Raw genomic sequence first — 27,975 nt, forward strand, 5'->3', positions numbered from 1 at the left:
TTAATGTTTTCACAGGTTTATAAATCTGATAAATACAAGTATAACACCCTGCCCACCACAATGGGGCAGGGGAGAAGGGAAGGGAGTCCCAAGGGTTGCTGAGAGAGCACTGGCTTGTGCTTGGCAGCTGGAGAGCTCATGACAGCTGGAAATTTATGCTGACGTGTCAAACAGCTTCTCGATCATCTCCCCCACCTGGTCAACCTGGTATTTGATGTATTTCTCAGGGTTCTTGGTGAAGGGCACGTTGCCAAACCTACAAAGGAAAACAGGTGACAAAGAACTGGAACACAGCAAAGAGACCCACAGGTCCCTCCTCTGTAACAGATCAGCTCCACTCCACCTCACCCCACTGGAGTGACAGAGTATCCTGTGTAGAGCAAGGGACCTGGTTACAACTGGCCTCACGAGTTTTACATGAACAGCCTGGGGTGGCTCAGGGCTTTGTGCTCACTGACCAAGGCATCAGGGTGACAGCAGCTGTCTGCAAATACTCAAGGTCAGCTTGGGGACCTCTGAGTGTGCAAACTAGGGAAGCTAACAGGACAATAGAAAAGTGGCTTGCTCAGGCTATACAAGGCCCCAAAGACCTCAGTAAACCCAAAGAGGAGAGGACAGTCCTGCAGGCGGTCTCACCTGCTCAAAAAGGCACCATAGGTCTCTTTCACAATGGTTTTCTGTGCCCGGCGGATTTTGTCCCGCTGCTCCATGTCTGGGATTGCCCAGGCCTTCTGGATCTTACACAGCTCCTCCAGCCCATCATTAAAACCCTGTCCAAAGACAAACTCGGTGAGCATCCCATCTGCAAGCACATCTCCACACTGAGTCTGATGCTCCTTCCCTCCCCTGCTGATCACCAAGAGGTCTCCTCCTCAGGCAGATGTGTGTCCCAATCAACCTGGGCATGTTGTGACACCATCCAACACCTCCTTACCTTAAAGCGCTCCTTTATCATCTGCCTCTCCTTGTCCTTGAGCTGCAAAAAGGAAGGAAAGGATCTTATTTCATCTCCAGAAATAAATATCCAACACCAATGTTTGCTCACAGCTCCCCATCCAACCTAAGCAATATCCAGTACTCGGGATATCCAGGGTTTGGATTCCCTCTCCTACAGCAGTGAGGAGAGAGATGCAGAGAGCAGCACACCCTACACTCAGCTGAAGTAGTGTTAACAAGGATAATTTTCAGCCAGAACACACATAAAATAGACTTCTTCATGCTTCCAGCCCTTTCCAAGGGAAGGTTTCAGGGTTCTGAAAATCCAAAAGAGAGGCATCTGCTCAGGTGAAGATGTAAGAATGGAGGCAGAGATTTAAAGACTTGGATGAATCTAGGGCAGGGGAGATCAGAAGGCACTGCTGCTGTGCACTTGTGCCAGCCACAGTGTTCACTCTGCAGAGTGATACTGGCATGAGATATAAAGAAGGTTTCTGAGAACTTTTTATGACAAAGGAGATGGTGTTTCTGGCAACTTCTGTCGTGTCAAGCCCATCCTCTCACCTTCACTCCTGGTTGAAAGACAGGCAGGTTTCTCTCAGAGATGTAATCTGTCACCTTCAACCAGCTGCAGGTGCAACGAGATGGGAGAGAAGCAGAGAGTTACTCACACCTCTAACAGAGCACCTCTGTCTTCAACTGTGACCCAAAGGCCAACTCAGACAATACACACCCCAAAACTTCCCACAGTGACCCCCAAAACTTCTCACAGTGACCCCTTCCCGGGATGGATTAATTGCTTGGAAACCACCAAACATACTCTACTTTGGTTTTAGCCAAGTTTTTTGGTTTAGGTGAATCTCTCCCACTGCTCCAGCAGCTCCCAAAGAGCTCCCAAAGTGACAAAAGCAAGGCAGAGGATGTCACCAACCTGCGCTGGTAGGTCTGAATCTGCTGCTCAATGAGCTCCCGGTAGGACCTCTCAGCCGTTTTCTGTGTCACAGCCACCAGCTGGATCAGCTCAGACCTGGAAGAGCAGGAAACCTGAGGAAGCACCTGAGCCAGCTGCTCTCCAGGCTGCTCTCAGGATGGCAGCATTTCAACCCCCATCAAGAAGCTCCTTTCAGCCCTTCACAATAAAATGTTCGTTGAAATGTGCAAACTGGGAGACAGAAGCAACTCCGAGTTACTTTCCACAGCCACATCCTCAATCCTCCCAAGATCAAAGGATTCTCTAAAACCTAAGGCATTTCCTAATGCTTTTATCTTCCACTCTCAGGTAATGTGATGTTTATAATACTGCAAAACCTTCAAAGAGGCAGTTTCAAGGACGGAAGAAAAAGCAGATATGAGGCTGGCAAGTACATGCTCTCAATGCAGAGCTCCAAAACCATCCAATCAGCCTTGGACTTGAGGGACATTCACTCAGGACACACACTTACTTCTCCAGAGATTTCAGAATGTAGTTGTAGTTGTTATGCAGAAAAATGGCACTCAAAGCTGGGTCTTCATAAACCTTGGATTTGCTAAGCAGGTTAAGCTGCAGGTTGCCCAGAACTTTGCCTTAAAGAGGGAAAAACACAGAACAAGAAGTTCTGCACTGAGACTTCTTATTATTGACAAAGCAAACCAAGCTGTGGGACCACAGCAAAGTGAACAGCACATGCCTGACTGCCTGTACAAAGGCTACAATCACATGTACTTAACAGTCCTTACTCAGATTTTCTTCAGCAAGTCACCAGAACCTCTCTGAAAACTACTGCTTTCCATGCCTTGGCAATGGAGGTGCACTTTGGGTTCAGAGGAACCCCCAGAACCTGCCACAATGCAAGCTCAGGTCTCAGAAACTGAAGGACCTGCTCTCCATTGAAACAGAAATCACTGATGTCACTTTCTTAAACTCCCCTTTGGCAGCTGGGAGCCTTCATGGGGTTGAAGGTGACAACAGTTTAAGGCCACAGCTCTGCAACACAGTGAGCTGCTGCACTGTGCTTTGTCCTGTCCTACTCTTAACAGCCAAACACCCAGTCTGACCCTTTTTCCATCCCTCCCATCAGACTCCAGCTCAAATGTGGAAAGATCACATGGAGAAGAGAGCCTGTGCTCTTCACCCAGGAATGAGCCCAGTGAAGGCGTGTCCATGGGGCACATGCAGAAAGCTGATGCCTTCTAGGGGCTACCTAAAACCAGAGGCTCAACAAAATTAAAAGAATAAAAAGCAGTTATATTTGTTGAAGGGCCTTCAGGTACATTTCAGCCCCCCCACTCTGGGGCTACACCCAAAAATGGACAGGGTCACGTGTTTTCATACTTTTATAAGTTTGGTCTATTTACATAGTGGGGGTTAATCTTCCAATTACAGCTTTAGGTAATGAAGTCATTTACCCAAAGTTTGCTCCCCCCCAACTCACTTTTGTTTACATTTCTTGGGGCCTGAGACAGTGAGGTGTCCTTGATTCTCAGGCCTAGAGAGGAATTGTTCTCTCTGACCAAAATGGGAAAGCAGTAGCTAACACTCTATATGGAGTTTGGAGTTACACACTAAAGAACTGCAGGTTTACAAATACATGAAAAATACAAAAGCTGAAATCCTAAGGCATCAAAGGTGTGCAGGGTACTCACAGATGTAGGTGCTCAGCAGCCGCCTGCTGAACTCCGAGCTGTAGCTGCTGGCTGAGGAGCTGGTCTCTGAAAGGAAAGTCTTAGGCCAGTTAACATGCCCTGGGATGAGGGGGGCTGTGTGCTCAGCCTGCCTCTATTCCTCATCCTTGTTGCTATGGAATTAGCTCCCACTGACAGTGAAATAGCTCCTGCTTCAGAGCCCACTGTCAGCAGCTGTCCAAGCTGAGGGGGCAAGAGCTCTGCACCCTCAGTCCTTGCGTCTGCATCAAATGCAGAGCACCCCAGCAGAAATATCTCCTTTCCTTCCAGGTGCTCAGGGAACATCCTTTTGATCAGAAAGAATCATTAAACTCCTCCTCCCCATCCATTCCCCCAGCCTGAAAAGTGTTGGTAAGCACTAGAAACTGGCAATCAGAGAACAATGAGCTGGAGCTGTTAACAGCAAGCACACAACAGTAATTGAAACAAGCAGAAGGGCTCTGGAAAGCTTCAGCCATCCCCATGGTTGCTGACAGGGCCTGCCTGGCTCTAGGAGGGACTGTGCCAGCATGGGAGGCTGCCCCTGCAGGCAGCAGAGACTCCAGGCTGGCACATGCTCCTCTCTCTGGAGATGCCTTTCTGCCCTCTAGGGCTAGTGGGCACGGGGCCCACAAGACATGTGGGGTGGCCACCTCCTCCTGCCCCCTCCAGAGAGTCTGGCAGCCAGACCTAGCTCGGGTGGTCCGAGTTCACCAGCACCCCATGGGAAAGGCCTCGAGGCTCCTGTTGCTGGGAGCTGGACAATAAGGAGCTGAATGCACATGGGATAAAGCACGACACCAGCTGGGCCAATCTGCTACCTGTGCCAAAGAGATTCAGTGCCATCAGAGTGTCTTGAGCCTGTTTCAGCTCTTGTGGCATCCCTCATTGTCTGCTGCTGACAAGCCCTCCCTATTCTCTCTGGCCCACTGGCAAGGATTATTTATCCTCCCCTTTTCCCCCCTTTTCAATTAGGTGTTAATTTATTTACAACTGCTGGAGGATAAAGAATTAACATACATCACCAGAGTCCGAGGCAATATGAACAGGTAGGTGTGGGTAACTTTGCTTACCTCTGGGATCTAAAGGAATATTGTATGTGTCCCCAAGAACTACAGAGATTAGGCAGAGCAGAGAGAAAAGGGGAGGGATGAGAGAGAAAAAGAAATGCAAAAGTGCAAAAAGACAGGTTAGAGACCACCATTCCTTTGAGAACAAAGCAGATATTAACACAGAGCAGCCACAGGCAGGTGCACAAGAGAGCAGGCAGGAGTCCCTCCAAGACCACAAATGGAATGGATATCACAGAGGAAAGGCAGAGTCCAACCTCCTTCCCCTGCTGGAGACATTGTTTGCATTGTCATTGGTTGTATTTAGCACAACACCTCATTCCAAATCAGTCAAAACCCGCTTTCAAGGCAAAGCTACCTCAAATCTATGCTGACTTTTCAATCTAAGACAGATCTCACTGCAAGACAACATGTCAAGACTTCCAAACAGTGCTGACATCACCATTCAGGGGACAACATGGGAAACAGTTGGTTGTTCCAAGAAAAATTTCAGACCACTTCTTTGGCCAAGGAGAGAGAGCCAAGGCCCAGAAGGGCCTGAGCACAGTGAGCTTGCAAGTGGAAAAGGCACAAGGCAGTGCTAGAAGAGATGGAGCAAAAGCAGAGACATCCTAGTTTGAGCTGATTTAGAATTAGCAAAAATTTCCAAACAGAACTTTGCAGGTAACAGTCTGGAGGCAGCTCTGAGCTTCCTTCTAACTCTGCTTCCAATGGGCTCTTTAACCCTTTCCAGTCTGGGGCCCTATGTCCCCTGAATCTCCAGTCTGCTCTATTCCAACCTCCTTGAAAGCACAAGCTCTGCCAGTCTCTCTCACTGGAGAGCCTGGAGTTGCTGCTCTGCACAGAACCAAGAATCCCACTCCAGCTGATAAGCAGCACCACCCTGCTACCCACCCTGCTACATGAGCAGCCTTCAGCTTCTGATCTATGCATTCATTTCCAGTGGGTCTCTTCAGCAGCCTAGAGAGCAGAGCTAAAACCTGTCTCTCTGATAGGATGCACTAATGGCTCCAGACCCCCAGCTTGCCCATGTCTCAAGGCTGAGGGGATTCTTGCTGCTGCTGTTGTACTCTGAGCAGAGGATGGTGCTGTTCACACACAGAGCCCAGGTGGAGCACCCACCCTCACTCCAGTACAGTCACACAGCACCAGGCCAGGGCCAGACTTGGAGCTAAAAGACCCAGGCATCCTCTCTCAGAGCACACCAGCAGTAAACACCATCCTCACTGTCCCAGCCAGGAGCAAGTGTGGAAGTGGGAACTCTGCATCCCTTGGAGTTTTCCAGACAATCAGCTATGTGGTCAAGGCAGATCAAAGGACAAGACAAACCACAGGGTGAAGGACAGGAGGATAACAAGCTCACAGTGCATGTTGAGCTTTGGTCACTTCAGGGAAGATGTCCAGGGAATCTGAGGAAGGAACTGCATGCCCAAGCAAGCCCCATGCATGTATGTACCTTGTGATGCCAGCATGGCACCTGCTGTCTCCTGGAAATCCAGTAATTGCTGTAGAAAAAGGATGGCCTGGAAGCAAAGGAGGGAATTTAGGAGCGGCCATCATTACATCTCCTGTGCTCTGCTATTAAGGATCATGAAGAACCACTTGTCCTCCCACATTTAGAGGCATTCAAGAACAAATCACTACACCCCTCTGAACTGCTGGGTTTTCCACACACAGTCCCACCATGGCTGAGCAAGGGTCACCAGCTCATCCTGCCATGGAAACCAGTAATTGTGTAATTGTTAATGCCAAGACACCTTAATTTAGGAAGCCTCCCTACTGCTCTTTTTAAAACTCCTTCAGAAGCTGTTTTCCACAAAGGATGGTTCATATAATTATCACGTACATTGCTGGTGAGTTCGTGAACTGTCCCATCTTTTGGCATGTTGTACTCCTTGTCTGGATCATTCTAAAAAGGGAAGAGAGAGACATAAGGTGAGCATGTAAGGGGAGACACCTACAATACAACTGCTGCTACAAGTGAGCTGAAGGCTTCTTCATCCAGCCACTCCCAACACCCTCAGGCCCAGCTCTTGCAGTGCCATCTCCTGGTGCTCAGAAACCAGAGCTGCTAGGCACGAGCAGCTCAGAGCCTCAGGGCTCTGCTCAGCATGTGACTATGACACCTTCAGCTCACCTACCATTCACCAAGCCCATCTTATACAGGAACAGCTTAACATGAGTCCTCCAAAATGTTTCAAGGCAGCAATTTTCCTTTCTGTTTACATAGGATTAATTCTGAGATAGACTTGGTATCTGCAGAGGCATGGATGCTCATGTCAAATTATTTATAGGATCTTAGGCAAAGGCATTCTGTGTTTGAAACCAGCACCAAGCATTTGACTGTCCCAAGCAATCCAGCAAGTTCCTGCTTCAGTCAGAAACTACCTGGTATCATGGAAAGCTGAAAGCTAAACTAGGGGTTTTGCTCCAAAAAAACCTCTTCTAAGCCTGATCAGAGACCACTGAGGAGAATCCTACCTTAATGTTGTCTGCAAACTCTTCCAGTGCCTTCGCACCAGTGGTCTCCATGGAAGTGATCAGCCCTGGCAGTTTGTTCTTAGTGCCTGCTGCAGTTCCCTGGAATAGTTCCACAACAGATCAGAAAAGGAAAACAAACAGTATCTGAACTTCCACCCAGAACCTACCCCACCTCATCCCCCAGCCCAGCATCTCATTCTTAGCGCCCCATATGCCAGAACAATATTTACAGCACCATCAGCAACACATGAAATCCCACATTCTCCAAGCAGAAAGGGAAGATATTGTGGTGGTCCATCGGGGTCAGGACTTGAACTGAAGAGAGCTGCTGCTGAGAGATGCAGAGCTGCTGGTTCACCAGCTCAGAAAGGAGCAAGGTGCACTTGTGTAACTACAGTCCATACTGGGGGACAGAAGCAGCATGGCTTTGCTCAAAGCCACTGTGATAATCCATTTCAAAATGTTCTCCAGATAACACAAGCCACAGGACCCTCTCCACTCCCATCACATTTACCTGCAAGACCTGGTCGAATTCCGGCTTCATTTGCTTGAGATGCTTCAGGATGGGGAAGATTGTGAGCACAGCTGAATAGTCATGTCGGATGATGGCTTTCCGGGCAGCTGAGACAATGTTATCACCCTCCATGATCAAGTTATCCAATGACTCCTGCAGCAAAGCCAGAGACTCATGAGGAAGGAACAGGACTTCTGCCCAGGAAGCACAAAGGGCTCAATGCAGGACACCCACTCCAGATGACCGTTTGGCTGATGCATCATTAGGGGTACCAGTGAGGGACTCTGAGCACGTGTTCTCCAGGCTCTGTGCAGGCCCTGGTTCCCTCAACAGGTCCTGGAGGACAAGCACAGAGGCTCAACTGACCTGGATGAGAGAATCAAAGGTCTTCTTCTGGTGGTGCTCTGGGACAATTTCTGTCAGGAGCTGGTATTCACTCTGGGCCAGTTTGACAAAGGCACTGACGCAGTGGATGTACGCGTCGATCTCGATGTCGAAGACGTCATCCCTCCCTGAAAGGGCAAGATGCCTTTGGTTTACACAAGGAGCACGAGGTTCTTCTGGGAAAGCTGATTCTGGCTTTGCGCCCATCCGTGTGTGAGAACAAGAGTCATCTTCTCACCACTCCTGCCCTGGGTTTGTGTGTGGGAACCTCTGAGTACCCTGCAGGAGGCAGGAAAAGCCACCCGCAGCTCAGGAAATGCACATCAGGGCACCACCTCTTTCCAGCCTCATGACAGAAGTGAAGTTTGGAGCTCTTCTGGGATACCAACTAAATTTAATCAAGGGCTTGAACACAGAGTACTAAACTCAGGAAGGTCTGAGGTGAATTATTCAACATCTCTGCTTGTATTTTTAGAATTCCTTATCTCCATCCGTCATGCAGATGAAGAACTGCCATTTGGATTCAACATTTCTGGGAAATAAAGGCTGTCCTGGAAGGCAGCTTCTTCCCACTTGCAGAAACAAGATAAAAAACCAGGCTGATGAACATTTACATCTTAGGAAGCAGGAATATCAGCACAGCTAGGTGAGTTATCTGCCTCACAATGCTGCATACAAATGCAAGTATCTCAGTCCTAGAATATGAATATCTCAGTCAAAGATCCGTCGAAGGTCCTACGTGGTAGGCATGAGAAGTGCTACAAGGGTCAGCACCAATTCATGCCAACCACTGCTGGATGTGTCTGCAGGACAGACACAGACAGACCCCATCCTGCAAGACAGTAGGATGACACAGAGAGGCCTTCTCTAAGCTATAGGCTGCTGCTTCTCTCCTCCCAGAGACTTTTGATAGAAAAAGAACCAATTCTTCCCCATGCTGACAAGGTCCCTTGGGTTGCTATTTCAGAAGTTTTGGTCAGCAGAGGACACACAGACTGCCTGCTGTGCAGTGGTGCACTGTAGTGTGTGCTGCACTGCTCCCTTTCCTGCTTGCTTTGCTTCAGCACCCAAAGGCCAGCAGCCACCTACAGGAAAATGTCCCTCAGCATGGTGACCTTTGGCTGGACAAAGTTGGGCTCCTTATCTGAGGCTTAGGGGGGTGTGATTAGTAGCAGTGAACTCTACTGAGAAGAGCCAGAGCTTCTTAGCCAGAGGAGGCTCATGCTTCAGGACTGCCCACGGAGAGGAACAGCCCTGGCTGCACCACGACAGTGGAACACGCTGGGAAGCAGGGGGGACCAGCTGGCTCCCAGCGCCACCCCGGTACTTACCCGCAGCCGGCCCGTGCTTGTCGCCCAGGGCATCGGAAAGGTGCTTAACGCGTAAGTCATGCTCATGACCTATGAGATGGCAGCCGGCACAAACAGAAGGCGCAATTTATCCAGGGTGGTCACAGCAAGGATGCTCACTCTGGCTGGAAGCTGCTTCAAGCCTGGCTTATTTGATCTGGTGGACATCTATTTCCCTACAGTCCCAGGAATGCTTCCTGACCAAATCCTTTTGTTGGGCTATATAGTGGTAGCAACCCTTTGAAACCTGATGAGAAGTGTGAGTTAAGTTGTTTCTTGGACCACAAGAGTCCTTTGAACCTCCTGCCATATGTTCTGAATGGGATTGCAGGCATCAGAGTCCAATTTTACCCATAACCATCAAAAATCCAAACTCAAAGGCCCTCTCCTGCTCAGCATGAGGATTTTTCCCCATGTGAGTGATGTTAGTCACCATCTGGGGCTTGGCAGGTTACAGCACGGGTGCTGAAGAGACCTGCTTAGAATGGAATCATAGCAGGAGGCAGGAATGTCTTAGAGATGCTTTGAAGCATCTTCTCCCTTATCTGGCACAACCTCTAGGAGCAGAGGAGGTCAGAAAACAGGAGTCAACCATTTAGGCAGGTCTGCACAGAAAAGATGTACAGGCACAATGCACTGAGCTGTGGTCCAACACTTCAGCACCAGGTTTGGAAAGGTCACTAGGAAACCGAATGTCTCAAAGTCCAGGCAAAAAGAAAAGAGAACAGGAACACCACAAGCAGATGTTAGCAGAGCTTCCATTACCCAGGGGGCTGTGGTGGGTCAATGTTAAGGTAACATTCCTCTCCACCTCTACTCATGCTTATGGAGAATTTGAAATTCAGACAGTAAATTCTGAATAAATAGAATAAATAAAACAAAAATAATTTGGCCCTCCAGCATCTCCTTGGTTCCCCAATCCAATGCTGTCCACCAAGCACTGAACTAATGGAAGCCCCACCTGGAAAAGCAAGGTTGATACACAGAGAAAGTCAAGGGTGAAGTAGCTTGAGCTGTGATTACCTTCCATAGGAATGAGGTTAGAGGCCCCCTTTTTCCCATCTAGACCATGCTGAGAGTACTGTTTCAGAAGGTTCTGAGCCTTACGGATCGTGCCTGTCACCAGAACCAGAGAGAAGAGACAAGAAGACCTAGAAAATGAGTGAAAGAAAACAAACCCAGAACCAGCCCTCCACCAGCAAGTCACCTGGGCCCAGCAAGAGGATGCTGGGCAGCAATGAGGATGCTCAGCACGGGAACGTGAACCCCAAGCTCGTGTCCAAGTGTGCAGATACAATGGCATTTCCAGAATGCTTCCCTGCTTTGAGGCTGGGGGCATAAATTCCAGCCAGGGATACAGAATCAGTTTGGAGACACAGCACGGTATGGCTGGGTGATAAACACAAGCAGAGAAGGGAAGGCATGAAGCTCCCTTCTCTGTAAAGGGTTTATTGAAGTTGGTGCTCTGCATCCAAGCACAGAGGGTTTGCTGCTTCTCAGCCGTAGAAGTAGGGCTTTGCATATGGACAATTCCTGTCTGGCAACATATTGCCTGCTCCTCGGAGCCACAACTGCAATCATTTAGTAAAAGGTGCCCTTCTGAGGGGTATTTTCTGAGCATAATCAATAAAGAGCCACCAGGAGCCCCAGAGCCAAGACAAGGAATGGTACAGGAAGCAGTAAAAGGGTGACTACCTCTGGGCTTTTTTTGCAGCAGCAATTCCCATCACAGGAATCCCAGAATAATGGATGCTGCCCACCCATGTGTAACTTGCACTAAGCCACCCTAATCCCCAAGACACTTCTCTTCTAAAGAACTGCAAATCAATTAAAACCATGGAAAAAAAAATAACACTGGGTTAAAAGATTTATACTTTAAACACAAAAAAAACCAGACAGAACTGAACAAAAGGCAGTGCTGGATATACAGCTGGAAAGCACAAAACAAAGCATTAATTTGACAACTGAAGCCTAGGCAGTGTTTCCACATTAAAAGGTTAGTTGTCATGCAACAAGCTACAATTATCACAAGCACACTGACACCCTCCCAGAGCAGACCTTTGCTGTTGCCTGCACAACAGGGAACTGGAAGTTTTGGGAAGGTGGAAGGGGTTTCTATAGGAGACCCAAATAAAACAGAACTGGACTGAGTAAATGAAGAAGCCAAAAACATAAAAATGCTGCTGCCAAAATTAAGAATTGTTTTTCTGCTATAAAATAATGAATACTTCAACCATGCAGAAGACTTCCACCACTGACTGTGAGCCCCAGTGCAGCCTGGAAATGAGTGCTGGCTGCCCAAATGCTGAAGGGAGCCCAGGTACACCCTGCTGTACACCCCTGGAACAACACTCCAGGGTGCAGGACAGCTCCATCCCATAAAGGGATTTATGGCAAGGGAAAGGAAACTTCAGGTTCGCCAGAGAGTGGGGGAGAACAGGAGAGAGGTTCCCCTTGAATTACCAAACTGCCTTAACCTGGTGCACTTACTAAATGACAGAACATGGTTCCCAAAATGTAATATTTCACTGGCAATATTGTCCTTCTACCAGCTCAGAGTGTTCTCAATCACTTTGTAAAGAAAGAAAAAAATGATATCCATTAAATACTTTCTTCTAGCAGGAAACTTCTCCCCTCTTGACCCACACTTGGGAGATGGGAAGGATGGGAAGTCTCACGCCCTTGCTGGCTGATGCATTTGCTCCCAAGCTTCTGCCATATGATCAAATGAGGGCTATGCCTCTTCTTCCAAGCTTCCTGATGCTTTTCACACCCTGCATCTCCAGTTTATTCTTAGCTACTTCCAGAAACCTCAAGAGCTTGGGCACACCAGCAAGCTCCTCTGAGAAAGGAGGGCTCTTCCTTACTGCTGCTCCCATGGACCAGCAGCTGCAGAGCAGCTCAACTCAGGCACTGTTCCTCCACCTTTCCCATTTTCAAGCCTTTAGGGGGAAGGGAAAATACAAAGGAATAAAAAGAGAGGGTGAATTGGTGTGAAAACCAAGCAGACAGTACAACTGCTGCTGCTGTGAGCAGGCTCTCACTCCACAGGTATGCAGAGGATGTTTTCACAGCTCACCCTTGATGATTTCTTCTCTTTTTCATTTTTTCCTCTTTTTCTCAGTTTCAGTGGCTGATTATGCTGCATTTTATTTACATAAGCACAATTACCTGTGTTTACTGACACACACCGAGTGTTCAGTGTCCGGGGGCATCACTTCAGTGCTGCTGGATCCCTCTGACTTGGCATCATAATTAGGCTTTAATGGATTCCGGTGGAAGCCAAATGTTTTTGTTCCAGGATTGTTTTCTCCTATTAAGCAGCTCTCTAACCAAATGGGACTGTGTTTCAGCTACCAATGAAAACACCACATTCAAGCCAGGCAGTGATCAGTCTGGAAAACAGGAATGGGCTCTTTATTCTGCCACTCAACCTGCCTTTAGCTACCACCTCATTGGAGCACTAAGGAAAGTGGAAAAGAGCTCCCCTGTAATCTGAAAAGAGCCTCCAAAGGTTAAAAAACACCTGAAACCTTTGCTTCTGCAGCCCAGTTGTTCCACAGAGTGGGGTTTGGGCGTACATGAGACATTTTTTCAAACGCAACTCATTCTCTTGTTTCTCTCTTCCATTAGGCAGTTTTCCATCCAAGCAGCAGGGCAACACATCCTCTTTTCTCAAGCACCAGCTGCAGGAAGCTGCATGAAACCAGACAATGCCCTCTGGCTTTTGTAGGCAGCCAGGCCAGGTGGCCCCATCCTTCCCCAAAAGTGCAGAGCTGCTGAGCTGCCTGCTGCTCTCGAGCCAAAAGAGAGCACAGGGTCTACAGGCATCACAAAGAAACTTTATTTTATGCACATATGTTTGCAGCAGGATGATTTGGGAACCTGAATACACCTGCTCTCTGAGAGGGAGTGCTGACATTCCAAACATCAAACTAAAACCAGAAAAAGCCCACAAACCATCAGCTCAACTTCACCTGTCAAGTGTCACTTAAAAGGAGAAAACTCTGCTTTAGAAGCATCTCCAGCAGTCAGATTTTTAACTGCATGATGTAATAACAGGAGACAGCACAGGGTACATCAACACACAAAACAGATACAGAGAGATGAAGACCCTCAGAAACAACACATGGGTATGGAGCAGGTTCTCTAGAATTCAACACAGTCCCTGGGGCTATCTCTGCCTCGTTACCCTGCTCCTAATACCTCACCTTCCCTTTAGCCTCTCTGTGCTTTGTTTTGTGGTTAAAAAAAAGCTATAGCACACCAGATTTAGTTTGTTAATTACCCCTTGCAACAGGTTAAAGTGTGCATTGGGGTGTGCACTGGGATATTCTTCCTCAAGGACCAAGGAAATCAAGTCTCTTGTTGGAACTGCAATAAAACTCCCTTATCTGAAACCCAGATTGGCAGAACTTGGCTTTACTTACTGAAATAAAGTAACAGAACAGAAAAAAACCCGTTGTCCAAATTGAACAAAGGCTAAACCCAGGGGACTCAAACACCACCAGATAATGTTGCTCTGAAGAGAGCCACTGTGCCAGTGTGAAGATGGTGTGAGACCTCCACCTCAAGAGCTGTACTTGAAAGCTAATGGAACTGCAGAAAAAACAGTGCATCTGTGCCTGAAGACTCTTTTTCTCCATTTTTAATTTCACTGAAGTACAATTCAGCAGCCATAACAGACGGCTGCTGTATGAGGTTCAACATCTACTGTCCTTCAAGAGCTACAGTCTGGTTCTCTGCTTCATGAAGACTGGAGACAAATGAGCCACTATTTTTTCTTGACATTACAATAGCCCAATGGATCATTTGAGACACCCTTTCCTTCATGCACCATCAGCTCCCTAGTGCATTCAGACCACGCTCTACCTGCTCCATCTCACAAAATCCAATTGAACTGGGCATAAAGACATGAAAATCTTCTGGCACATCTACAGCTGAGACTTTCCTCATGACAAGTAATTCTGGATGCTCAAATACATCCACTTTGGAGGAGTCCTGTTTGAGGAACTTATGCTCTCCAACGTCTGGGCTCCTCTCTATGGGAGCATCCAAGATGTGAGAGTCTTTTAAAAATCCATAGGGTTTTTAAATAATCTGCCCATAAAAACAAAGCATCTCCCCATCCCTGACTCTTTACCTAAGAGCACAGGGGAGATGCTATCACTTGTCAGGCTGCTCAGAAATGTTTGCTGACCATGCTGAATTCACAGAAATAAAAACACAGGAACCTCTTCAGAATCAGGGGATAACTGAGAAGTGTCAGCCAAATCTGAAGCATCTGCAACCTGAGCTTCCCATGGCTCAACTACAGAATCCCACTGGCACCTTTCAGTGTCTCTGAGCCTTACCAAGTGGTTCTCTGCTGCCAGGGGAAAATTCATTGAAATTCACAGACCAATTCCATCAGCTTTCAGGGACAGCTCCAGGGCACAGCAGCAATGGCACAGATTGATTTTAAAAGACCACAGGGGTGATGTCTGGATGCCACAGCCTTCCCCAGGCAGCCTTCCCTCTCCAAATATCCCAGGCACACCCTCTGCTGTAGCAAGAAGAGGCCCAGCAAAGCCTCTCCACACACAGAAGTGAAGAGAGCGAGCACCAGGGCCAGCACACACACACATAGACACACATTACCTGGGATGAGGACTGCATTCACATCAGGATTATAAAAATAAACACAACACAATTAAAATGGGTATTTCTTCTTCCTCCCTTTCCCCATCCCATCCATTCCCAGTCCCTACCCACATTTCTTACTATTTTAAGAGTATTTGGACAACACAGGACAAAATAGGGAAGGGGAGTATTGGCCAAGTAAACCTACAGAAATATGAACTTTTTTGATGTGATCACTGTTACAGAGGAGACAACAGAGTGCTGGGACACAGAGGATCAATATCCCTGTGCTGGCCTTTGCTGCTCCTCCTGGCTGTGCTCCCACCAGATGGCACATTCCAGAGATGGGAACTCCAGCCATACACTCCCAAACTCCAGAATCACCAACATCACCAGCTGCACCAAAACTGCATTCTGAGGAGAGAAGGAATAACCCACCAGCCACATTCACAGCTCTTCCTGAGAGACAGGCTGAGGCAAGAGCTTTAAGAGCCCTTCTAAACTTCAGACAATGCTGTATCTCATTTTTGTAGGCACCTACCTAATCCCCATCTCAACTCCTGGGGGCATCTTGCTTTCCAGCACAATAATGCTTTATTCATAGCTAATGATTGAAGTGAGGTGTTTTATCAGATATGAGCTTTCTATTTGCTGTGGCACAGGCTATATTCCGTATGCCAAGGCTCAGGATTTTACCTGAGGTGTTCTAGATCAAATCCTTTTACAGCCCACTCGGGTCTCTTTTTACTCATCTCCTTTGTTAAGGAGAAGTACACAGGGCCTCTCTGCTCCCTTTACAGCACCCAGAGAATAGATCTGATGGCTTGACAGACAGACAGAGTCTGTAATCCCAATGCTGAATCCAGAGCAGAGAAGTGCTTACCTCCAAAATCTCACCTAAATGTCCTAAAACCACATTTTAAACAAAGACATACCTCAGCAATGAGAAGGCCTGAAGATGTGTTAATACCCAGTGCAGTGATCCCTTCTTGGGCACTCACCTGGTCTCTTGATGGGCTTTTTGGTGGGGGTGTCCTTCCTTTTGTTCTGAATGGCAGGGGAATATGGCACTCCCGAGGAAGAGCTGTTCTTACGGAAATGGTCCTTCAGCCCCTTGATGGAGCGGTCGAGCTGCACAGAGCGGATCTGGAAGTAAACTGTCATGAAATCTGAGGAGACAAGGTAAAAATGAGATTATAAGCACACAGAGAACACTATATGGTAAGCCAGACACTTTATGGCACTGCAGGGACTTATAAGCATTGGTGTGGGACCCCAAGTCAGCATCCTTCCCTCCCAGAGCATCTCCTATTTTCTTCAAAAACTTATTCTCCCTTCCCCTGCAATCTTCATTCCAGCCCTCCCACCACACACAACATTAATTCCACCACTACCAAGTAGTGGAACTGACAGGAGATATTTGTGCAAGACATTGTCAATTCAAGTGCTCTGTTTCCAGCATGAGGATTTCACGCACTTTCCAGGACTCGGGACACTCGGGAATTTAATGAGGCGCTTGTCATTTGAAAGCAGAATGCAAACTGACTTATAATATATGCTCTGTATGCATGAGTTGCCTTTGATCATGGGAAAATTCTTAAGCAGCTTTTAAGGATGTTCATCATACTTGGCAGGCACGTTAATTCCCCCCCCTCAGGAGTGAATCATTGAGGTGGGGGGTTGTTCTTGGAGCTGCACAAATGTGAAAGTTCACATTTCCTGTACAAGTCTGCAAAGTCACTCAATACTGAAGGAAAAGTTAATAGAGGACTATAAAGCTCAAGGCAGTTCTTGATGCTGCAGAACAGGAAAGGAGAGACATGTATAGACTGAAGCAGGTCTGTGCTGCTTTCCCCCTTGCCCTTGGTCACATTTCATACAAAGAGTTCTGGTCATGAATATTTCCCAAATGGGAATGAGAGCTCAGTGTCCTGCACACTTCTAAAACCGGAGCACTGGATAGCTGCAGCTTCATCTGAAGGCATTACAGGTACAAGTGGATTTTTGCTACTGGACAGACTTTGCATTAACATAATTTGTGCTTTGTTTACATGGTTCATTCTGTTCCATTGACAAACCATCGCTTCAGTCTCACTACAAAAAAAAAAAGCAGGATCTTCAGGTGCTGGAAAGACTGAAGTACTCAGCTGAAGGTGCCACTAAGGCATCACTCGTCCTGCCAGTGCTGCCAGATGGCCACAGGGACCAAGAGGCAGCAGCACCCACCTTGGTTCCTGCCGTTCTCCACCAGCCAGCCCGAGATGCGAATGATGTCGTGCAGGACGCTCTCCGGGAGGTGCTCCAGGGACACCTCCTCCTGCGTGTCCATCTCCTCATCCCCACTGATCAGGTCCAGGATCAGGATGGGAGGCACTGGCTTGGTGTGCCGCGTCATCAAGCTGCGGAACTCCGACTCCAGGGATTCCTTGCCCCGCTCAAAGAGGGATTTCTGGCACAAAACACCAGGACAGAAGCAGAACAGCACTTCTGTAATCAGTCACTCAGGAGTATTTCTGCATAAGAACACCCTTCCTAACCACTGCCAAGTACTGCAGGCTTCAAACTCCAACCACGCCTGTATCTGAGACACTTTTAAAGTGATTTAAATTTAAGAAATGCCTGGGAGTTGTTCAAGTGGGATTTAAACAGATCACCCATTCTGCTCAAGCAGCTGAAGGACTGACAAGAGCTGCTCAGGAGGAGTTTCAATCAACTCCTCCTCCACAGGTGCAAGAGCTGCTTTCAGAGTCCTCCTGGCACAACAGAGAGAGAGCAAAATGCCAGGAGCAGAAATTCTGCCCAGAAGCCAAAGCAATCATCCCTTCAGCTGTGCCCAAACACTATCTTCCTCAGGCAGCAAACCCACAGCCTCTCCCAGCAGGAGACAAGCAGCAGGGCTGTGTCTGCCCCCCTCTCATCCACAGGTTCCAGGTCCATCACCCACCACACGGTTCAGCTCCGGGCTGTCAGGGTTGTTGTCCTGGAAATATTCCACTGCCTTCTGGATTTTGTCCATGCAATTCAAGTATTCCTCCAACCTCCCCGTGGGGCTAGAAATAAAACCAGAAATAAAAAGTAGTGCCCCAAGAAGCAAGCAAACAAAATAACAAGAAAGCACCGGACCAGACTCAGGATAAAAATAACAAGGGAAATCTCAATTCCCTTTTCTTCAGCTAGGAGGGGATAATGGAATTCCCTTCTGCTTGCACTCAGTGCCACAGCAGGATACCCAACCCACACAGCAAGTGCTGAAGTACTGATGATGGAGCAGCACGCAACTCTCAGCCTCGCTTTCCCCTCCCAGACAAGCCCTGATGGGAAGGCAGAAGGAACTGCACATCCCATCTCAGACAAGAGCCATCCAACACCCTGCCAGACCAGGAGGCCCCAGAACAGCTCTGGTACATCCTGGATGCACTGACAACCTCAATGGGCAAGGAAAACCTTTGGGAAAAGGGCAGAGGAAAACAGAGAAGCCACCAGCGCTCATGGAGATTGCAATGGGAGCACTTCTGCAAGATCTGGAAGAGATCCCAGTGCAGAGTCTGAGCTGTCTTTGCCCTGTGGAAATGGCTGAATGTCAAGCCAGTGTGGACTGGGGACGAGGAAAGAGTGTGGGAAGGGTACAAAACATACCAAGGGTGTGTGGAGTCAGCTCCCCCACCTCTATCTCAAAAATCCAACAGGATGAAGCTCCCAGCAGGATCTATCTGCTCAACTCACCCTTCCTTGATGATCTTCTCTGTGTCCTTGGCCACGTGGTAGTAACTGATGACATGATCCAAGCAGGACAGGGTCTTCTCCACGTTCTCCTGCAGGCGCTGCAGGTTCTCTGTCTGCTTGTGGACAGGGATGATGGAGTTCTCCAGCTTCATCAAACGGCTCTCAAAGGAGGAGAGGATGGACACCTACACACCCAGAGAGAAACCAACAGCTGAGGACTTCCTCCCTATGGAGAGGGTAGGACTTAGAGCAGGGAAGTCAGGGATCTTCAGGGCCAAGCTTTTCTTTTTGGGCTCTGCTACTAATTTGCCATGGCTCCTTAGCAGCTGTTTCCATCCCTCCATGTCCTGGTTTTTATTAACAATCACAAAACAGATCACCTGCCATGGAGGGATGGCCCAATCCCAAATGAAATGCTTGCAAAGAGTGAAGATAATGTTCCAAGACACTATAAAGGACAAGCAACAGAAAATAAACCCACAGGAACTGCCTGGAGGTGCCCCATGTAAAACGAGCAGCAAAATCACAAAGCAGCAGCCCCTTTGCTCCACACTGAGACCCAAACAGGAGCTGCACAAGGACCAGTCTAGTGAGAACCTTCTTTTCTACCAGACGTTTGGTATTTAAAGAGGTTTTGGTTTTAAAGAGGATTGTGGTAGTGCTCCTGACAGGTGGGAAAGCACAGCAAGCTCATAAAAGGGTACCTCAGAGTCGCTTCTTCCAGGCCAAAAGGTAATTCCTTAGGAGATTCACTCCTATGTCTTGTTTTCCACACTTCTCTGGTGCTGCCTCTACGACTTTTTTTAAAGCACTGAGACCAAGACTGGACATAAACTGAGGGCTTATCAGTAATCACAACACAATAATTACTTTTTACCTTTACACAGAACACTCACAAAATAAAACTCCAAACAAAACCTGAATTATGAAGCAACAACAGGATGCTGTTGCACAAACTAGTCTGAGGTTTCTTAATACCTTTTCTCCAAGAGAGTGGACTGACTGTAGCAGAGATGAGGCCAACAGCTCAGCTGAGCTCTCAGCAGAGCAGGAGAGAAGCTCAATATTGAAGCATTTCTCAGGCTTCCCCTTTGCCCAGTCACTGAAACCAAAGTGGTTCATTGCTCCACATCCCTCAGATGGGCACAACAGCCTTGAAAACTAATAAATCTAAAAACCTAAGAAAAAGTAAAGCCAGGCCCAACATCAGGACCTGCCTACCATGTTCTTGGTGAGCTGGTCACTCTTCTCAAGGCTCTCTTTGATAAAGGACAGAGTTTCTTCTTCCTGTGAGTAAGATGAAAAAAAATTCTCTTAAATTCTGAACACTAAGGTTTAACTTACTAAACAGTACACATAGCTTTTTACCAATCTTGTAAATTCTGCTGCAAGCCATGTTTGGTCTGACGCTGATTCTGTGGCCATATTTTAATATTGAGACCTCTTAACAGAAATCAGGGCAAGTAATCCAAGGTGGGGACACATCATGTAATGAGCCAGGGCGTTTATGAATTCATTGTTTCCCTTCACTACCACAAACATCAGCACAAAATTAAATTAACACCTTTCCCACTGCGGCACAACGACTCAGAGCACACATTTCCCTGCCACAGCACAATACAGGTGCGACACTGGCACCTTCCAAATCCGCCGGGAACTCAAGTGTCCGATGCAAAGCAGCCACCGAGGGCTGGTTTTAAGACATTAAAGCCCACAGATGGGGGGGAACAGCAGCCCGTATGGGCTGGCCTTAAGTCCCCAAAGGCCCCAGGTAGAGGGGGAATTGCAGCGTGTCAGGGCTGGTCCCACAGGCTGCACCTGATGGGAGAGACCCCTGATCCTCCCAAGAACGGAGAGGGGAAAGCCAGGCCCAAAGTGGGGAGCAGAGATGCCCCGACCCTGCCAACCAGGCCTTGAAGGGGGACCTGGGGGTGCTCCCAAGCCAGGAGGGGGCTGTCGAGGGCCTTGAAGGGTCCCGGGACGCCCCCAGGCCCGGTGAGGAGCTCCAGACCCAGCCTCGTCTGCCCGGCAACGCCAGGGGGCTGCGGGCCCGGGCCCAGCCCCAGGCCCCGGCAGCGCCCGCAGAGCGTCCCAAGCCCAACCCCACCTGCTTGAGCTTGTCCTCGATCTCCCTCCTGCGGGCCGACACCTCCTCGCTCGGGATCATCGCGCCGCAGCCGCTCCGCCGCTCGCTCCCACCGCGCCCGGCCCGTCAGTGCCGCGCCGCCATGATGGGCGCGGCGGAGCGCACCGGGCATGCGCACAGAGCGCCGCTGCCATCTTGAGAGTGGCGCCGTTCGAGGAGGGCCCGGGGGTGCCAGGGGTGACGGCGCATGCGCACTGCCCTGCCAGCGGCCATGTTGGGGTGGCGGGAGGGCTGCGCCGCCATCTTGGGAGTGGCGCGATGGGTGACAGGCCCTCAGACGGGATCAGTTTCGGATTCTGAGATCATGGAGTGCAGCCCGCGCCCCAGCACCCCCGGGCAAGCGGACCATGGCACCGAGTGCCACGGCCAGTCTTTACCATCTCCAGGGGCAGGGACTCCGCCGCCTCCCCGGGCAGCCCGTTCCACTGGCTAATCACAATTTTCGTGAAGAAATTCCTCTTCACCTCCAACCTAAAGCTCCCCTGGCACAGCTTGAAACTATGTCCTCTCGTCCTGAGCGTGGCACTGTTGCGTAAAATTTTCTTATGACAGGATGTTCTTTGATGTTTGATCTTTTTGTCCTTTCAAGACTAATCAGCAATAAAGGAGATTTAATCCGTGAAAGACGTAACAGCCAACAGGTTCTAAGTGATGTCCAGCTGTTAAAAAAACCAAATTGCATATTGGTAGGATTGCCTTTTTAAGGTTTAGGGTTTGACATTTTAAAATTATCTCAGGGGTAGGTTAACAAAGCCTGGGAAGAAGGATGTACTGCTGACAGAGGACACAAAGAATGCAGAATTTACAGGCCACAAGGACATTTGGCAGAACCCCCAGATAAGGAAGAACCTTCTAAAACCAACTCAGCAACTGGGCTGAATCAGCTCTGAGTAACTGTAATTCCAGCAGGGGCAGATTCAAGAAACCCACCAACCCAAAAGAAGAGAAAGACTGAGCACGTGGGCTAATTCGCATGGCAAATGAGAGAATAATTTCCCAACAGAAGATAGAATAATAATTAATAAGAGAATTATGTAGCTTGCAGCAAATTAACACAAGTTCCTTTGTTTGCTAAAATGTGTAAATAGTAAAAGGTTTGGATAATTGTCATGGCTTGACACCCAGGGTTGTGCAGCTCTGAAATAAATAATCAATGCCTCTCTTGAGTGTGTCATAATTGGCTTGTTGCACTGGGGGTAACAAATCCGAATTTGTGCACAACAGATGTGGAGGGAGAGTCCAGGGGTTTGAGCTCAGGGAGGTGAAGTTATAGAAATGTGAGTGGGAATTATGTCAGCCCACTCCTGCCCTGCATCCTTTCTTTGGAGAAAGGTTGTCCCACGGGGGAGCTGCTGCCTCCCACAGCCTGGGGGGATGGCCCGGAGTGTCACACACTGGGGGCTCTGTGTCTGCCTAAACCCCCCAAGCCCAGAGCACGGAGTGGCTCTCCAGCACCTGCAGGTTCTCCAGCCCCAGCTCTTGCTCTCCTGCTGTCCTGCTCCTCTCCAAGGCTCCTGCCACGCTCAGGGACTGTTGTGTTCCCATCCATCTTCCCCTTGTCAAACCTCCCCGAGCTCCAGAGAGAAGCTCTTTTTTTACCCAACAATGGATTTCACAACCCACCCTATCCTGCTGCCCATGGATGTGCCCAAGCTCTGGCTCTGTTTTTTCCCTCTGTGGCCACAACTGCCTGCCTGTGTTTTGTAGGGACACCTAAAAAAGGGGATTTGAGGGTATCAGAGAGAAGATCCCTGTCCAGGCTCAGCACCCAGCACCTTTTGTGCTTCCTCACACTGGGCTGGTGTGATTGGGAAAGATCTTTCTCCCAGAAGAGCAGATCCACATCTTTCTTTACAGCATTCCATGCTCCTTCTGCCAGCACTGACTCCTTCATTCAAAGGGCAGCCAGAGCCAGAAGGAACCTCCCTTGGGGAGCAGTTGTGTGTGTTTTGCCCTGTAGTGCTGTTTGTTTCCTGAAAACACACCAAAAAGGCTCCCTCACCCTTTATGGAGCGACAGTGCCTTAGAGCAAAGTGGGATAGATGCACCCACCCTACATGCCAGCTGTGAGGGGTGATAAGGAGTGAATAAATGTACAGAAATGAATGCACAGCATTGTGTAAGAACTGCTGCACCCTGTGCAGCACCACATCCAAGAGGAAGCAGCAGAAAAAACAAAACAAAACAAAACAAAACAACCCCAAAAGAATGCTGGTCAAATGTAAAGAGTCCAAGGGATTATTTTGGGTAAAAGGAAAAAGAAAGGGTAGAAATGCAGCAATTTGAGCTGATGTCTCAGGTTTTAGCTTTTATATTTTTCAGATTCTATTCTGCATTAGGGTATAACTCTAGGCTTCATATTAGGGGATGGTGAACTCTCTCTGCACAGAGTAGGGAGACAAAACAATTCCTTCTCTATTTGGGGACCAAGGACGGAGCCAGATCTCAGGCCCAAGAGCATAAAGAACGTGGAGAAGAGAGAAAACAAGACGGATGGGACTTCATGGGTTAGAGCTGTAATTGGACAAAAACAAGATTAATGCAGCCAGAAGCCTCAGAGAGGGCTTTGCATTTGATGTGGGAGAGGAGAGAGATAAGAGTATGGAGGAGTCAGGATTAACTCCAATACGCAAATGGAGCAGAACTTATAAAAGTGAGAGACCCCGTGACCAGTCGTGCATTTTGTGACCATTTTGGGTTGTGCTGCCCAAGGTGGATCCATTGAGGCCTCTTAATCAATCCCTATCTATTCTTAAGCTCCGTCTAGTCTCTGTTCTAGGTGTGAGATACAAAGCTGTGTTTCGTGTCAGGTACACACAGGCAGCGTGTGTGCTTGTGATTGTGATATGTGTGGAAACTGATCATGGGATAATTAAAGGATGAATTCCAAAAAAAATAACTGAGGGAGTAAAGCATGGAAGAAGGCCTTTGAACTTATCCTTTGTTTGCAATTAACTTTTATAGCATCTGAATTAAAGCTTTAAGGATGTTGCTGCTAGACAGGAACTTTTTGCACGTAGCTAAGCATTAAACAGCTTTGCAATAATAACCTTTTGAAGTATAATTTTAGAATATTGCTTGTAGTAAGGGAGCTTTGAAAATATAAGTTTAGAATATATGTAAAGGAAACATGCTTATCTCAACACCTTAGCAAAACAGTAAAAAGCAGCTTGAGAAAGGAAGATGAACATCAACCCAAGGATTGATGGCTTCGACCAAGGGAAGCTGGACATCACTGTTATGGGATTTATAGTCTTTGTAATTAAAAGGTGGGCCCACATCTGGAGTCTGGACCGCACCAGCTGGGAGGCCTCTTTCTTCTTTGGGAAGTCAGACCCCACCATCTGGGAATACTCCTTTCTGGGGTACATCCTGAGAAAAACTAACTCACAATAGCGTATAGAATTGTGACGTAAAAATTGGGAATAGAAACTGCTGAAAAAAGCTTATGTGTGCCCCTATAAATATCTGTACGCCCCAACCATCAGTGTGCAGTTGGAGGGAAAACTTCCCCCACTGTACCCAGCGCTGCTTTGCTCATACTTTACCACCTTAATTAATAAATTGATTGCTGCTTGAATATTGGCCTAGTCAAGCTTCTTATTTATAACATAGGCCAGCCCACGCGTGTGTCGGCGCTGCCAATCGCGCCGCTCAGGCTGGCTGCTCCCCAGCAGGGCGGCTGCTCCCCAGCGGCAGCTCCGGGACCACGCCGGGACAATCCCGCCCGCTCCCGCCGCCGCTCCCGCCGCTGTCCCCGCCGGCGCGGCCCGGGCGCGCTCCCCGCGCTGCCATCGCTGCCGCGGCGCGCCCGGGACACGGCCCTGGCCCGGCAGCAACGCTGAGTCACCTTCGGCTTCCCCCGCCAAGCCGCCGTTTCCCCGCCGGAGAAGGGATTGGCATTATCAGCACGGGCGCAGAAGGTGGGACATTCAGCCAGCTGCGGGAAAAGCTTGTAGGGAATAAGAAAGACTTTGCAGTTACAGATTTCCCCGAAGAACTACTGTTCATAAAGAAATTGAGAGCCGCAAAAAACTGGGGTTTTTCCTTGTGAAGAAGTCTCCATAACATTATCAAGAATAACTTATCTTCCTAAATGAACTAAAAAAAATACTATTTTAGAAGTGATAAACTGATTAAAATTTTAACTTTTATTTCTTTACCTTATCATTAAAAAACCCCAAACTTCTCTTGTAGAGATAAATACTCTTAAAGGTTTTGTTCTAATTCTTATTACTCTTTCTTTTAATTACTATTAATAAATTCTTCTTTATACCCTTTTAAAGTTTTAAACCTACTTTACCTTTCTCCTAATCCCACCTCGCAACAGAAAATAAGTACACTGGTGATTAACCAACAATAAACTCACCACACTACATTACCCCCCCCAAAAAAATCTCAAAATTAACAAAACCTCAAATTAGCAAACCAAAATCACTGCAGTGCCTAACTAAGGATCGCATCCTCAGTGCAGTGCAGGTAATGAGAGAGTTAATGAGTCCCTTTTAGTGCATTTGCTAAACAAAACTGGTTCCAGTGCTCCGAATTCCAGGATCCCGGCTCGGATCGGAGCCCGGCACCTGCGGGGTGTGGAGGCTGCGGGGCTCGGGCAACGGCCCCGCTCTGTTGTTCAGCAACGCGAGTTTGCACCACCACAGGCATGAGGAAGTGGCACCTGCTGGCCGGGACGTGACAGCCACTTCTCTCCGAGGACAAGGTGTTCAGGGCGTTGGCCACCCAAAATGCCACTGGACAGAAAACGGAGCCTGATTAGCAGCGGGGGAAACTGAGGCAGAGAGGGGTTTTGCTTTGCCTGCTTAGGGCTTGGCAGTGAATTGCTGAATGGACCCAGATTCCCCTCAGATTCCTATTTCTACTGATTTCCTTTATGGTGGCAAAGGTTGTTGCACAAAAGTGCGATCTTCACAAGATTTGGAGAAATTCAATTAACAATAGCTCTTAAAGCAGGGACTTTCTGTCCCCTGCATTGTGCCTTGGTACTGCTCATCCCAGGAACAGTTCCTGCATTAAAATATAGTGCCATTTTATAAATAATAAACCATTTTATTGCAAAAAACCAATGAATTACGTCTGCTCTGGCTTCCCACTGGCAGGGTTAATCCTGCTCCCGCAAGAGAGGACGGTGGGGAGGAGACACTAGGGATGCAACAGGGCAGCAGCATTCCCAAGCCACAGGAGATGCCTGAGGATGCAGTGAGGGCAAAATGAGATTAATGCAGCCAGGAGCCTCAGAGAGGGCTTTGCATTTGATGTGGGAGAGGAGAGAGATCAGAGCATGGAGGAGTCAGGATTAACATAAATTTACAAACCTTCCATTCTGGGCTGCAGGGCTGTCCTGGACTGTGCTCCCCCATGGTGGGACCCACCAGTGCCCAGGCTGCAGGAACACTTGGGAACAGTCACTGGTGTTCCCTCCTCCCCAGACACAGCCTGTTCTGTCTCCTCTCAGGTCAGCTGAACACAAAAATCTTCAGACGTAAAACCAATAGCTCTGAGCTGCCTGACAAGGCCCCAGTTTTCCCTTCCAGGACGGGTTATAAGCAGGGAGACCCTGAGAGAGGGAGTGAGTGTGCACAGGCAGGCTGTGGGATGCACCCAGGCACGTTCCCTTGGCTGTTACATGCCCATGAACTTGAAGGGATGAGACAGGAACCAAATCCACCACAGGACTTTGCCTTCCTGGTAACGCCTGAGCCTTTCTGACTTCGCTTTGATCCTGACCTGGGTCCAGAGCACTGCAGTGTGCCACAGGGATGTGCACTGCTCCTGGAAAACCAGGTCCACGAGGGCTTCAGCAGCTTCCCAGCCACTTATGTGTGGCCCTGAGCAGGGCCATGCCAGTGCTGCTGCTCCAGGGAAGGATGTGGCACAGCTGGAATCGCCCTGAAACACAGCCTAGCAGGGAAATCCCTCGACAGCCCTCCCTGCTCCTTGCAGGAGGAAGCTCAAGGCAATCAGCCCCTCCAAGGCTGGCCCCAGAAGCCCCTCCAAGCTTTCAACTATCCCAGACCCAAGCTGTGCTCTCCTTCCCTCTGGCTTTATTTGCAGAGAGAATTAAGGTCCTGCTGGGAAAACCTCCCCTGTGCTCTGATAACTGCCTGCAGAGCCAGCTCTAAATGGCTTTTTGTAAATGAAAGCCCAGGATTAACGAGGATCCCCTCGTCACTGTTTATTTAGTGCTCTACCAGAGTGATGGGAGCAGGATAGAGACCCCCTGCTCTGGGCAAGCCCCAGGGCCACCAAGGAGCTGGCACACACTGGGGACTAGCAAGGTGCCACCCAGCACACGGCAGAGCCTCCCTGGAGCAGGAGGTTCCCAGAGGGGTTTGGGATGGCTGGGATGTGTGTGCACGTAGCAGGAGCCTTGGTCTGGGGACAGGGCATCTCCAGGGCACCGTGTTTTGTGAGCTGGGGGCCGGCCTGGGGGATGATGCTCATTTTCTTCCTATGCCACGTTGCTGGGGAAGGAAGGGGGGTGTTTGCCATGCGGGTTGGTGCTGGGCACACATCCCCCACGTGACAGGAACGGGGAGCCCGTGCAGGGCTGCAGCTGGCCTCATCCCCTCGGCAGGAATCCACTCAGGGATGGCAAAAAGCTGCCACTGAGGCCACAGGGTCTGCTGAGGGGTGCAGGTCCAATGAGCCCCGTGCAGAGGGGACTCTCCTCGGTCAACCCTGTCTGCCTGAAGCAGGACAAGGGGGTCCTGCCTCTATCTGCTGCACTCCCAGGGACTGGAGCCACCACAGCCGCCCTGCACAGCTCCGACCTTTGGATGTTTGCACATTCCTGCCTGTTAATGTGTCTCGTAACCAAAAGCTGCCAGGATGGAGCATTACTCCCTCCAGCACTTGCCAGGCTGCTCCCTCCCATTCCCCAGCTGAGAATTGGCACTGACCCCATACCAGGAGGGAGCATGGGCTCCCCAAAGGAACAAAACCTGATGCCTCTGGTAGGAGTGAAGACACCAGCGAGCCCCAAATGCTCCCAGAGCTCCTGGGGCAGGCACAGTCACCTCTCCCAGCCAGGCACGGGGAAAAGGAGCAATGTTTCGGAGCAGAGCCACGCTTCCCTCGCTGCCAGGCTGGCAC

General features: G+C 48.9%; 1 protein-coding gene across 10 annotated transcripts; it reads right to left on the reverse strand.

Moving 5' to 3' along the window:
• Nucleotides 1-21,008, reverse strand: EXOC7 (exocyst complex component 7). Of its 10 annotated transcripts, XM_038157282.1 has the most exons (22): nucleotides 20,827-21,008; nucleotides 19,941-20,006; nucleotides 18,720-18,904; nucleotides 17,941-18,046; nucleotides 17,223-17,445; nucleotides 15,998-16,165; nucleotides 15,015-15,026; nucleotides 10,398-10,490; nucleotides 9,357-9,425; nucleotides 8,008-8,153; nucleotides 7,642-7,794; nucleotides 7,128-7,226; nucleotides 6,493-6,555; nucleotides 6,103-6,169; nucleotides 4,650-4,688; nucleotides 3,559-3,624; nucleotides 2,379-2,499; nucleotides 1,868-1,963; nucleotides 1,501-1,564; nucleotides 935-976; nucleotides 637-770; nucleotides 1-256 (listed from the first exon to the last, which is right to left on the reverse strand). In XM_038157282.1, exons 1-22 carry the CDS (start codon nucleotides 20,884-20,886, stop codon nucleotides 154-156), a joined length of 2,175 nt encoding a protein of 724 aa, XP_038013210.1. In that variant the 5' UTR covers nucleotides 20,887-21,008; the 3' UTR covers nucleotides 1-153. The 10 variants fall into 10 exon arrangements, with proteins under 10 accessions (XP_038013210.1, XP_038013211.1, XP_038013217.1 ...); XM_038157283.1 differs by lacking the exon at nucleotides 15,015-15,026; XM_038157289.1 differs by lacking the exon at nucleotides 10,398-10,490.
• Between the last annotated feature and the right edge of the window lie 6,967 nt (nucleotides 21,009-27,975).

This window comes from Motacilla alba, chromosome 18, assembly GCF_015832195.1.
Source record: "Motacilla alba alba isolate MOTALB_02 chromosome 18, Motacilla_alba_V1.0_pri, whole genome shotgun sequence".
Lineage (NCBI taxonomy): Eukaryota > Metazoa > Chordata > Aves > Passeriformes > Motacillidae > Motacilla > Motacilla alba.